The sequence below is a fragment of the Salmo salar genome, chromosome 02 (genome assembly GCF_965601325.2).
Source record: "Salmo salar chromosome 02, fSalSal1, whole genome shotgun sequence".
In the NCBI taxonomy this organism is placed as follows: domain Eukaryota; kingdom Metazoa; phylum Chordata; class Actinopteri; order Salmoniformes; family Salmonidae; genus Salmo; species Salmo salar.
The window spans coordinates 31357550-31370324 of NC_138292.1; the positions used below are offsets into that span (position 1 = coordinate 31357550).

Here is a 12775-nt window from a genome sequence, read left to right on the forward strand (position 1 = left end):
AAAACAAATGACATTCAAATACACTCAGCCCCCATTTTCCATTTCTCACATACTCTCTCTCCTCTGCAAGACACATATTTCTACAAATGTATGAATGAGAATACACTGTAGTTGTGATGGTTCAGTAGTAATAAGTGTAGTTGCTGTTGGGAGGTCTTACCCTATGGGCCTTGAGACCACCAGTTCCACCTGGGGTTCTGGCTTTGATTCTAGAATGATATTGTAAACTTCTTTAAATGTGGCTCCTTGTAAAAACCTCCCGTTCCACTCCAGCACCTGGTCGCCTGTGAAACGAGATGCTGTCAGTCATCCACACACCAAGACGTCAGCTGGTACGGTGCAGTTATGAACATGGGAAGCATAGTTATAAATATAGTTAAAAATATGATCCGTGTAGTTATAAACATGAGCAGGCCCACATGATGAAAAAAAGGAGAATATGAATGGTATTGTAGAAAACACAGCACACATAAACAAACAGTACAGCATTGTAATCTTCCTGCTACAGTAATATTATAAATAATTGAATAGGCCTCGGTCGCAACCATTATGGTAATAAATAACAGCACATCTGTCCAGTTCATTCACGTTGTAATTAAAAAATAAATTATATTATTGCAATTAATAGTGCTATTAAATGAAGGTCAAAGGGTGTCAGAAGTTAAAACAAAGTTCTGACCCAGTTCAGCACCAGTTCACCAAGTAATCAAAATGTTTCTTGAATCACTGAAGTAGCTTATTAAATCTACAGTGCTGTGTACATGAGAAATGTATTGACAATCTTCAGCGGGCTTGAAAAAATCTTGTATCTATAAGTGTAGTTCTAAACATAGTAAGTGTACTTCTAAACATGGTAAATGTAGTTCTAAACATAGTAAGTGTACTTCTAAACATGGTAAATGTAGTTCTAAACATAGTAAGTGTAGTTCTACATGTGGTAAATGTAGTTCTAAGCATAGTAAGTGTCGTTCTAAACATGGCTAATGTAGTTCTAAACATAGTAAGTGTAGTTCTAAAACATAGTAAGATAAGTTCTAAATATGGTAAATGTAGTTCTAAACATAGTAAGTAAAGTTCTAAACATGGTACATGTAGTTCTACACATAATACGTGTAGTTCTAAATATGGTAAATGTAGTTTTAAACATAGTAAGTGACGTTCTAAACATGGTAAATGTAGTTCTAAACATAGTAAGTGAAGTTCTGAACATGGTACATGTAGTTCCACACATAATACGTGTAGTTCTAAATATGGTAAATGTAGTTCTAAACATAGTAAGTGAAGTTCTAAATATGGTAAATGTAGTTCTAAACATAGCAAGTGAAGTTCTAAACATGGTACATGTAGTTCTACACATAATACGTGTAGTTCTAAACATGGTAAATGTAATTCTTAACATAGTAAGTGAAGTTCTAAACATGGTAAATGTAGTTCTACACATAATAAATGTAGTTCTAAACATGGTAAATGTAATTCTAAACATAGTAAGTGAAGTTCTAAACATGGTACATGTAGTTCTACACATAATAAGTGTAGTTCTAAACATGGTAAATGTAGTTCTACACATAATAAGTGTAGTTCTAAACATGGTAAGGGATGTAGTAGGTAAGGGATGTAGAGTATAAAATGAGGTCAGTAGGTACCTGGTCTGAGGTGTCCAACAGTGTCCGCTAGACTTCCTTTTCTCACTTTAGTGATGAAAGCACAAAGTCTACCAGATTCTGTCATCTTTCCACCCACCACCTATGAAAGAAGAAACACACATCAACATCTATAGTATTAGTATATATTGGCAGGGAAGGAAAATGGATGCACTGATCACTTTGTTTCATAGAAACATATTTATTGACCACGTTTGAAAATCCATGTGCGAATTCAATTCACACATGGTAAAATGCAACCTGCAGATCTAGGCCTAATTCTAATTGCATATGTAGCCACATAGCATCATTCTGCCCATAGGGTGCTATTCTTGAACAGAGAAAGTAGCTACATGTTTAGTCAAAATGTACATCTCTTTTCATCATGTTGAATGTCCCTGTGTGTTGTGTTGTGTTGGAACCCTGGGGCCACCTCTCTCTGCATGGTGCTCTCTCTCCAGTGTGCTGGAACACTTGAGGCCTGGGGGGCCTATAGCAGGCCAGGCAGCCCAGCTCTGCTCTACTCTGTAAGCCCCTGAACCGCTCTCCCTCCACAGGCATCAGACAAATAAAATCCCCTCTTAATGGCAGTTGAATGCCAACATACAAAGGAGCTTACGGAAGTCTCCTAAATGAAATGGCTTTATGTAACAGCCGGGCGAGAGAGAGCGAGAAAGGGACTGAGAGAGTGAGAGATAGAGATAGTTAGAGAGAGAGACAAACAGACTGGCTGGTCACTGCTTGCTGCTGAGCGAGGAGAAACACATAGCGTACCGTACAGCACAAAGAGGCACTGACCAGACACAAACATACCAATTCAGGAAGCTCATTCAATCATTAATGATTTTCCCATCTTGCCACTCTCCTTTTCTCTCCTGATGGCCCTCACTGCGCTAACTCTCACTGTGCTAGCTCTCACTGTGCTAGCTCTCACTGTGCTAGCTCTCACTGTGCAAGCTCTCACTGTGCTTTGGCTAGCTGTGTGTGCTCAGCTCTTTAACCAGCCCACGCCGCACAGATTAGGTAGAGTAAGGAAAACCTAAGACACTTTTCATCAGAAAATCTACCCGTCTAATCATGATATACTGTAAATATGGGACATATGTTTAGTAGCCTAGTTACAGTACTGTACATAATGGGGAATAAGCTGTACAATCACAATGTTTCAGATGTGATCTCTCTATCTATCTATCTATTGTCTCTGACTGAGCATTTCAAATAGGCTTTTCTACATAACAAAATGTTCCAAATGGTACACTACTCCTTATATAGTGCACTACTACCAGTTTCCTGGTTAAAAGTAGCGCACTATATAGGGAATAGGTTGCAGTTTGGGACACAGAGAGAGTTTTGGAGATTTTTTTTGCACTGAGCCATGTTTGGATACACAGAATGCATCACAAATGGCCCTCTATTCCCCATATAGTGCACTACTTTTGATGTACACTATATAGGGAATAGGGTGCCATTTGGAATACAGTCATGAACATAAAGTATTTGATATCAATACACAGCTCATTAATATTAATCAGGAAAATAATTAGCCGCCTAATTAATATTAAATCATGAATAATACAATTATGTAATTCATAATTAGGCAAGGCACCCACACATATCACTTCAAAATGTATATGCAGATAAAAATAGCCACAGCTGAAAGACAGTTTGTTAATGTCTTTTTAGCAACGTCTTTTTCCTCAACCACAAAACCAGTTTACAACCAGAAAATTATGTCAATAGGACATCATCTCACCGTTGCCGCTTGCTATAGACCACCCTCTGCCCCCAGCTGTGCCCTGGACACCATATGTGAATTGATTGCCCCCCATCTATCTTCAGAGCTCGTGCTGCTAGGTGACCTAAACTGGGACATGCTTAACACCCCGGCCATCCTACAATCTAAGCTTGATGCCCTCAATCTCACACAAATGATCAATGAACCTACCAGGTACAACCCCAAATCCGTAAATACGGGCACCCTCATAGATATCATCTTAACCAACTCGTCCTCCAAATACACCTCTGCTGTTTGCAACCAGGATCTCAGCGATCACTGCCTCGTTGTCTGCATCCGTAATGGGTCTGCGGTCCAACGACCACCCCTAATCACTGTCAAACGCTCCCTAAAACACTTCAGCGAGCAGACCTTTCTAATCGACCTGGCCGAGGTATCCTGGAATGATATTGACCACATCCCGTCAGTGGAGGATGCCTGGTTATTCTTTAAAAGTGCTTTCCTCACCATCTTAAATAAGCATGTTCCATTCAAAAAATGTAGAACCAGGAACAGATATAATCCTAGATTTACTCCAGACCTGTCTGCCCTTGACGAGCACAAAAACATCCTGTGGCGTTCTGCATTAGCATCAAATAGCCCCCGTGATATGCAACTTTTCAGGGAAGTTAGGAACCAATATACACATGCAGTTAGGAAAGCTAAGGCTAGCTTTTTCAAACAGAAATTTCCATCCTGTAGCACAAACTCAAAAAAGTTCTGGGACACTGTAAAGTCCATGGAGAATAAGAGCACCTCCTCGGAGCTGCCCACTGCACTGAGGCTAAGAAACACTGTCACCACCGATAAATCCACCATACTTGAGAATTTCAATAAGCATTTTTCTACGGCTGGCCATGCTTTCCACCTGGCTACCCCTACCCCGGTCAACTGCCCGGCACCCCCCACAGCAACTCGCCCAAGCCTTCCACATTTCTCCTTCACCCAAATCTAGATAGCTGATGTTCTGAAAGAGCTGCAAAATCTGGACCCCTACAAATCAGCCGGGCTAGACAATCTGGACCCTCTCTTTCTAAAATTACCTGCCGAAATTGTTGCAACCCCTATTACTAGCCTGTTCAACCTCTCTTTCGTATCGTCTGAGATTCCCAAAGATTGGAAAGCTGCCGCGATCATCCCCCTCTTCAAAGTGGGAGACACTCCAGACCCAAACTGCTACAGACCTATATCTATCCTACCCTGCCTTTCTAAGGTCTTCGAAAGCCAAGTTAACAAATAGATTACCGACCATTTCGAATCCCACCGTACCCTCTCTGCTATGCAATCTGGTTTCAGAGCTGGTCATGGGTGCACCTCAGCCACGCTCAAGGTCCTAAACGATATCATAACCGCCATCGATAAGAGACATTACTGTGCAGCCGTCTTCATCGACCTGGCCAAGGCTTTCGACTCTGTCAATCACCACATTCTTATCGGCAGACTAAACAGCATTGGTTTCTCAAATGACTGCCTCACCTGGTTCACCAACTACTTCTCTGATAGAGTTCAGTGTGTCAAATCGGAGGGCCTGTTGTCCAGACCTCTGGCAGTCTCTATGATGTCGCTCTTGCTGCTGTTGATTCTCTGATCCACCTCTACGCAGACGACACCGTTCTGTATACCTCTGGCCCTTCTTTGGACACTGGGTTAACTAACCTCCAGACAAGCTTCAATGCCATACAACTCTCCTTCCGTGGCCTCCAACTGCTCTTAAATGCAAGTAAAACTAAATGCATGCTCTTCAACCGGTCACTGCCCGCACCTGCCCAACCGTCCAGCATCACTACTCTGGACGGTTCTGACTTACAATATGTGGACAACTATAAATACCTAGGTGTCTGGTTAGACTGTAAACTCTCCTTCCAGACTCACATTAAGCATCTCCAATCCAAAATTAAATCAAGAATCGGCTTCCTATTTCGCAACAAAGCATCCTTCACTCATGCTGCCAAACATACCCTCGTAAAACTGACCATCCTACCGATCCTCGACTTCGGCGATGTCATTTACAAAATAGCCTCCAACACTCTACTCAACAAATTGGATGCAGTCTATCACAGTGCCATCCGTTTTGTCACCAAAGCCCCATATACTACCCACCACTGCGACCTGTACGCTCTCGTTGGCTGGCCCTGGCTTCATACTCGTCGCCAAACCCACTGGCTCCAGGTCATCTACAAGTCTCTGCTAGGTAAAGCCCCGCCTTATCTCAGCTCACTGGTCACCATAGCAGCACCCACCCATAGCACGCGCTCCAGCAGGTGTATCTCACTAGTCACCCCCAAAGCCAATTCCTCCTTTGGCCGCCTTTCCTTCCAGTTCTCTGCTGCCAATGACTGGAACGAACTGCAAAAATCACTGAAGCTGGAGACTCATATCTCCCTCACTAGCTTTAAGCACCAGCTGTCAGAGCAGCTCACAGATCACTGCACCTGTATATAGCCCATCTGCAAATAGCCCATCCAACTACCTCATCCCCATACTGTATTTATTTATTTATCTTGCTCCTTTGCACCCCAGTATCTCTACTTGCACATTCATCTTCTGCACATCTGTCACTCCAATGTTTAATTGGTATATTGTAATTACTTCGCCACCATGGTCTATTTATTGCCTTACCTCCCTTATCTTACCTCAATTGCACACACTGTATATAGATTTTCTTCAACTGTATTATTGACTGTATGTTTTGTTTATTCCATGTGTTGTTGTACGTGTCGAACGTCTTTGCTTTATTCTTGGCCAGGTCGCAGTTGTAAATGAGAACTTGTTCTCAACTAGCCTACCTGGTTAAATTAAATAAAGGTATAATAAAAAACGACATATTCTCTCTACATACGGAATAGGATACCATTTGGGAAGCAACCTTTGAATAATGATGGACAGCTGTAATAACAAACGACCTCTGACCATTAGGTCAGACTGGTCCCAGTAGATAGACAGAAGTCCAGACAGAGAGGTCAGACAGACGGGGCGGACTCACCTTCAGTCCCAGCAGTGCTCCTGAGTCTCGAGGTACACTTCCATCCTTCATCCGCTTGTTGAGCAGAATCCGCCCTATTAGGCGCTCCCCATCTTTGGAGGGCTGCCATGTCACTGGATGCTATAGGAACACACACAGCAACAACACACCTTGTGTTTTACAACTCATCCACACCAGATTTACTTCAATCACTTTAAAAAGAAAAGTGGGTATCATGTGAAGGGTGGGGTGAGGTGGGGGGGTATCACTTCATTTGACATAATGAACGATCACACAAGCTCTGGTTAGTTATCTAATCTGGTGATTATAGCTCTGTCTCTATCCTTTCTATTTCAGATTATATAATCTGTCTTTTCTTTTGGGATTAGCCGGACTATCACAATTAGATAATAAAGACATATTTCATCAAAATCGAAAAAATTATTGTATCTACTGCATCACAGTTATACGTACTGTAGTTGAAGGCAAAATGTTATAACAATGGCAAAATAAAACCATTTTTACAATACCACAGCCCACCTTTTAAGCAGTGATTAACTATGTCCATAAACATATTTCATGGAAGTACTTCAATCTGATTTTAGGTACAATTTTTTTTTCCTATGTATGTTATGTTATGGTAAATGTATCACACAAAACTGTTATTAAATGAAAATGAAACATTTTGCACATCCAATGCCAGGGCGTGTGTGATCCTGCAAACAGGGAATAGGTAGAGAGCATTCAGCACCCCATGCAGGGTAAAATAGGCAAACCATCACGCCCTCCTAGTCACTGCAGAGCAGAAGCTCCACACAAACCATCTGAGAAAATCTGCACTCTATCTAGAACATCTCAATTAAACTCGGCCACACTAGCATCAAATCCAGTTGAGTTTGGATGAGTGTAGATTTTGTCTGATGGTCTGTAAGGGAGGCCTTAGCTGAAGGCAGAGGGAGGTTAAGGCTGCACTCCACCACTCTCTGCCCTGCTACACACAGCACTACACCTCCACAACGGAACAGTTAGAAGCAGATGAAGAAAAAATGTATTACGCAACAACAACAAAAAGGGGTGAACCAAAGTAGGATTTATGGACGAAAACTCCCAAAAGAACAGCACAGCGTGATGATTAAGGCCAAGATGAAGAGAGACAAAAAAAAAGATGAAATCACAACAAACATGACAGCGGAAGGGAAAAAAAGAAAAACGTAACTTTGTCTGTGCAAAAGAAATCCAATCGTCCCTGTTCTCAGTTCTAAGTGGTTGGTTTAGTTTTGGTATTGGACTGAGTGGAGATCTAGGGGGGATAATGACTTGACTAGGTAGTGTGCGTTGGGAGAGGAGGGGTCATTCCAGTGAGGGACTGGACTAGAGGCCTGTGTCTGTGAGAGGTAGGTGTCGTTACCCTACTGTAACGTTACTAAGATGGCCGCTACAGTAACAATAACAAAACAGACTGAGAGCAACTAGCAACATGCAACTAGAGGAGTGGACATTGCTGTGTGCCATGACAAAAAGAGGGTTGTGTTTCAATGCTCCTGGATGGATCTTTATGCTGCCAGAGAGCAAACAGCAGAGCAATAAAGAGGAGTTCCCCATCTCCTATTTCAGCAACACCCAGCAAGCTGCTGTCGAAATGAAATCAATCTTATCAATTCCCCGGAATAATAATAAAGACAAAGTTCAAAGGAAAATCAATCAATTCAAATTTAAAAAAGAATAAACATGTCTACTATTTAACAATTAGTGACAGATAAAGACCGGAGGAGGTAGGTAAAGAAAAATAAAGAAAAAGAACAAAGTGCAGATATTGTGGCTACATAGTCTCCAGTACCTTCTCACTATGGCTATGCTGATTGTCCTCGTTTAGGGTAGTGCTACTGCACGTGTCAACGCCAGAGTCTTTAACCTGGGGTTCGCACCATTCTGCGTCCTCTTCCAATGAGTGGCCCCCAAAGCGCACCATTTTCTTTTGCCTCTCAGATAAGGTGTTGTGTGTTGAGTCGGACAAAAATGCCCGCTCAATAGTTTTTCTTTTCCCCCTTTGACTGTCCCCTACAGGTGTGGGATAAAAAACAGAAAGAAAGAAGAAAACCCATGCGGAGGTGTAAATAAAACAAAGCAAACATGAAATGACAAAGGACTCTGAGAGGGGGAGGAGGAGGGGGGTTAGGGGCAGGGCTCCGCATGTCTCACCAAAGACATTGGGGAGGCATCGCTGCTATGCCATGACGCATGGTCCAACCAGTGGCCATCCAAATCTCCTGTGGGAACCACACACACACACACACACACAAGAGAAGACAGCGAGAGGGAAAGGTGAGGACCACAGAACCCCAACGTACAGTGCTGACACACACACACTCACAGGTGAACAACAATAGCTCCTGTGAAGAGAGTAGAAACATACAGTCCACATACAGTAGATGGGCCTCTCTGAAGTCAATACTGCGATGGTAACCAGCACAGAGTACATGACCATGACTACTAACACACACATTCAGACAACACAAGCACAGACCATTTAGGTTGTGTTTAGTCTTGGAACAATTCTCATTGGTTGCAAGACCAAACCAGGCCCCACACTCTTGTTCATAAATCATTCACACATGTTGCCACTCTTTTCCAAGACATTCTGTTGAAGCAAACTAGCCAAAGATATCGTTGTAACTCTCTGCAGGAATTCACATTGTTCAAATGAAGATAGCGTCCGTGCGTCCTGCTATCTTAACAGCCTGGGTCTGGATCAGAGAGAGAGAGAGAGAGAGAGAGAGAGAGAGAGAGAGAGGTGCTTCCTGGGATGTAATATGTTTAACTGGGACAAAGATGGCAATGCCCCAGCAACCTTAACTAACCTCAATCTAAAGTGCACCAGGAAAAGCTTTTTAAGATGCTATCCCGATGACTGCCTTGCCCAGATCTGTACTGAAGGCATCAGTGGATGGGATGGATGGATACAGCCCTGAGAGATGGAGGCTGGGCAAATGGCTATTATGCCATTACATGTTCAGTTTGTCCCATATGTTTGTGTTGCTCAGATAGTAAAGTGAGTGAGTAGCAGTCATATTCCCTCAGCCCAGCAGGCCAGGCAGGGACTTCAGAAGTCAGGGAGAGAGTTCATCTTTTTCTCTGTGTCTGTGCTCTGTGTGTGCACTTTCTCCAATAAGGCTCAGTCAGTCTGTCTGTAACCTGTCTGATGTGGGTCAGGGGGATCGATGGAGACTGGCTCCCTCAGACAAACCAAGAACTAGTCCCTGTAAATCTCTCTCTCTCTCTCTCTCTCTCTCTCTCTCTCTCTCTCTCTCTCTCTCTCTCTCTCTCCTCTTCCTTTCCTCGGTCCTCCACTTCTCTCTCTCCTCCACCCATCGCTCTCCAGATAGAGAGATCATCATCTTTAGATCCAACATGACTTCTGGACCTGCTTTCTAGAACAACATCATGTTGGTATAGACTTCAGCAGCGTTTCCTCTGGTTGATGATGGTGGGTGGTGGATGTGCAGAGAGAGACTGCAACAAACACTACAATTTGATGAAGAAGCTTGTAAAGCCAGCTAACTAAAAGAGTGAGAAGTAGTGAATGTTGAAGGCGGGATGGGAGTCTTCCCTGACAGAAGGAGAGGGACGGAGGGCTGAGGAGGCCCGTCGAGAGGAGGAGTAATTTTGCAGTGTTCTTTCTTTGAAGTGAACATGAGATATTAGTGTCTGTCTCGCTCTCTGTCTGTCTCTCTCAGCCAACGGAAGATATCAACACATTAAACATTCCTGATAAACACTCCTATTTAGTAGTGCTATTAGCTTCCATTGGCCACTCATTTTACAACCCAATAAGACAGAAATTCGGGAAACATGAAATGATTCATATTAAAAGCGTACAGCGATGAAGTATGAGGTATGGCCCGCCACTAGCTCGCCCATTTTGTCACTATGGACCATTCAGGACACTGGATCTGTCTCCATTGCCGATGTGTCGATATATAGCTTAGCGTATGTTCAGTATGCACCGTAAAAATAAATAAAAAACAGGCTTTTTTGTTTACTCAACTTTTCGGTCAAAGTGTTACCTGAATTAAACAGCGCTTTAAACACACAATGTTTTCAACTCACATATCTGATACCAGTGACACAACATGATTACATTGTGAATGTTCATTTACACAGTAATTAATGTTCAACATGTCCTCACCTGGGATTTGAACTCACAAACTCTTGGTTCATGGCATTCCGACCTTCCTGCTACACCACCATTACCGTGTCAATTATCAGTTCATCTGACTATTCTCTCATCATTGACTTATTTCAGCAATTGTAGGTTTTTCAGTGTAGTTGTCTAATGTTGGTGGGACATATTACTCTGTTTTAATGGTACTCCTTAATCACTATGATAAAATAAACGTCATTCTTGAATGTACTTTTAACAGAGCTGAGATTTACTTTGAATTGCAAAGTGTAGCAATGCAGGTGAAATCAATCAGACACAGCCATGGTGGCGTGGCAGGAAGATTGGAATGCTGTGAACCACGAGGTTGTGAGTTCAAATCCCAGGTGAGGACATGTTGAATATTAATTACTGTGTAAATGAACATGCACAATGAAAACGTGTGTCGAATATGTACATTGAAAACGCTGAGTTAGTTACACAGCCTTTTCTTGGGGGTAAAATTCTCAAATTATAATTTCTAGTTGAATGAACATATGAGACATTTTGAGCAAACACATCATTTTAAGTTCACAGAATTTTTGCCTACGTTTTCTACAATTTAAGAGTTTGGGCAAACTCTTTTTTTTGTTCAGGTAATACTTGGACCGAAAAGTTGAGTAAACCAAAAATAGGCTGTGGAACCAGTTACTTAATAATAATTAGCTGAAACACCTAGATTGTTTTAACAGTAAGCGTGTGCGAGTTCAACCGACTGTAGTACACACTACACAGTGTGCCCATACGTCTGCAGGCACAGGTAAGGTTAAATAGAACCAGTGTATTTATGCAACCCAAAGCTGCACGCATCATTTCCTTCACATCACTTCCTGTGAAAAGAGAATAATCTAATGGAGCTATGAAGGACAGGTCTCCATAAAGCAGTTAGCCTGGTGAATACATAACTCAATCTGGGAGAAGTCAGGGAATTCAGTTGGAAGCATATAAAAATAGCTTTATGCTGCATATGGGGTTTTTGGGTGGGATGGGAAGGGAAGGGGGAGATCAGATGTTCTCTCAATATTTCTCTCTAAATGTAACGTGTAATGCCCTGGTCTGTAGCTTTACTCTAGGGTTGCTATCAAGAGTGGTGAGGATCACGTCGTTGGAAGCTGAGAAAACAGTAAATAATTTCTACATTAATATTCATGTATATTTTTCAAGGCTGGCCGAGACACTGTATGGTAGAGCAAGGTCAGGTCCTCTCCAAAACAACCAGCCATCCTCCTCTTATCACCATCCCTTCACCCCTCCCCTGGTCCTATCACAAGCCCTCCATCCCTTCACCCCTCCCCTGGTCCTATCACCACTCCTCCATCCCTTCACCCCTCCCCTGGTCCTATCACAAGCCCTCCATCCCTTCACCCCTCCCCTGGTCCTATCACCACTCCTCCATCCCTTCACCCCTCCCCTGGTCCTATCACCACTCCTCCATCCCTTCACCCCTCCCCTGGTCCTATCACAAGCCCTCCATCCCTTCACCCCTCCCCTGGTCCTATCACCACTCCTCCATCCCTCCATCCCTCCCCTGGTCCTATCACCACCCCTCTATCCCTTCACCCCTCCCCTGGTCCTATCACAAGCCCTTCATCCCTGCTTCCCTTCACCCCTCCTCTGGTCCTATCACAAACCCTCCATCCCTCCACCCCTCCCCTGGTCCTATCACAAGCCCTTCATCCCTGCTTCCCTTCACCCCTCCTCTGGTCCTATCACAAACCCTCCATCCCTCCACCCCTCCTCTGGTCCTATCACAAACCCTCCATCCCTCCACCCCTCCCCTGGTCCTATCACCACCCCTCCATCCCTTCACCCCTCCCCTGGTCCTATCACAAGCCCTCGATCCCTCCATCCCTCCACCCCTCCCCTGGTCCTATCACCACCCATCCATCCCTTCACCCGTCCCCTGGTCCTATCACCACCCCTCCATCCCTTCACCCCTCCTCTGGTCCTATCACCACCCTTCCATCCCTCCACCCCTCCCCTGGTCCTATCACCACCCCTCCATCCCTTCACCCCTCCCCTGGTCCTATCACCACCCCTCCATCCCTTCACCCCTCCCCTGGTCCTATCACCACCCATCCATCACTTCACCCCTCCCCTGGTCCTATCACCACCCCTCCATCCCTTCAACCCTCCCCTGGTCCTATCACAAGCCCTTCATCCCTTCACCCCTCCGCTGGTCCTATCACCACCCCTCCATC

The 12775-nt window shown here is 43.8% G+C and overlaps 1 protein-coding gene across 11 annotated transcripts in view; it reads right to left on the bottom strand.

The window, feature by feature from the left end:
* LOC106579570 (regulating synaptic membrane exocytosis protein 2) overlaps positions 1–12775 on the bottom strand; it is a 222934-nt gene that overhangs the window by 87829 nt on the left and 122330 nt on the right. For 10 of the 11 annotated variants that reach the window (XM_082961802.1, XM_082961794.1, XM_082961791.1 and 7 more), the window contains 4 exons: positions 8576–8643; positions 6398–6517; positions 1644–1743; positions 161–284 (listed from right to left, as the gene is read on the bottom strand). In XM_082961802.1, coding sequence (XP_082817928.1) covers positions 161–284; positions 1644–1743; positions 6398–6517; positions 8576–8643 — 412 coding nt within the window. Of the gene's footprint in view, positions 1–160; positions 285–1643; positions 1744–6397; positions 6518–8213; positions 8431–8575; positions 8644–12775 lie in introns of those variants that run through there. The other variant, XM_082961815.1, reaches the window with a different exon arrangement.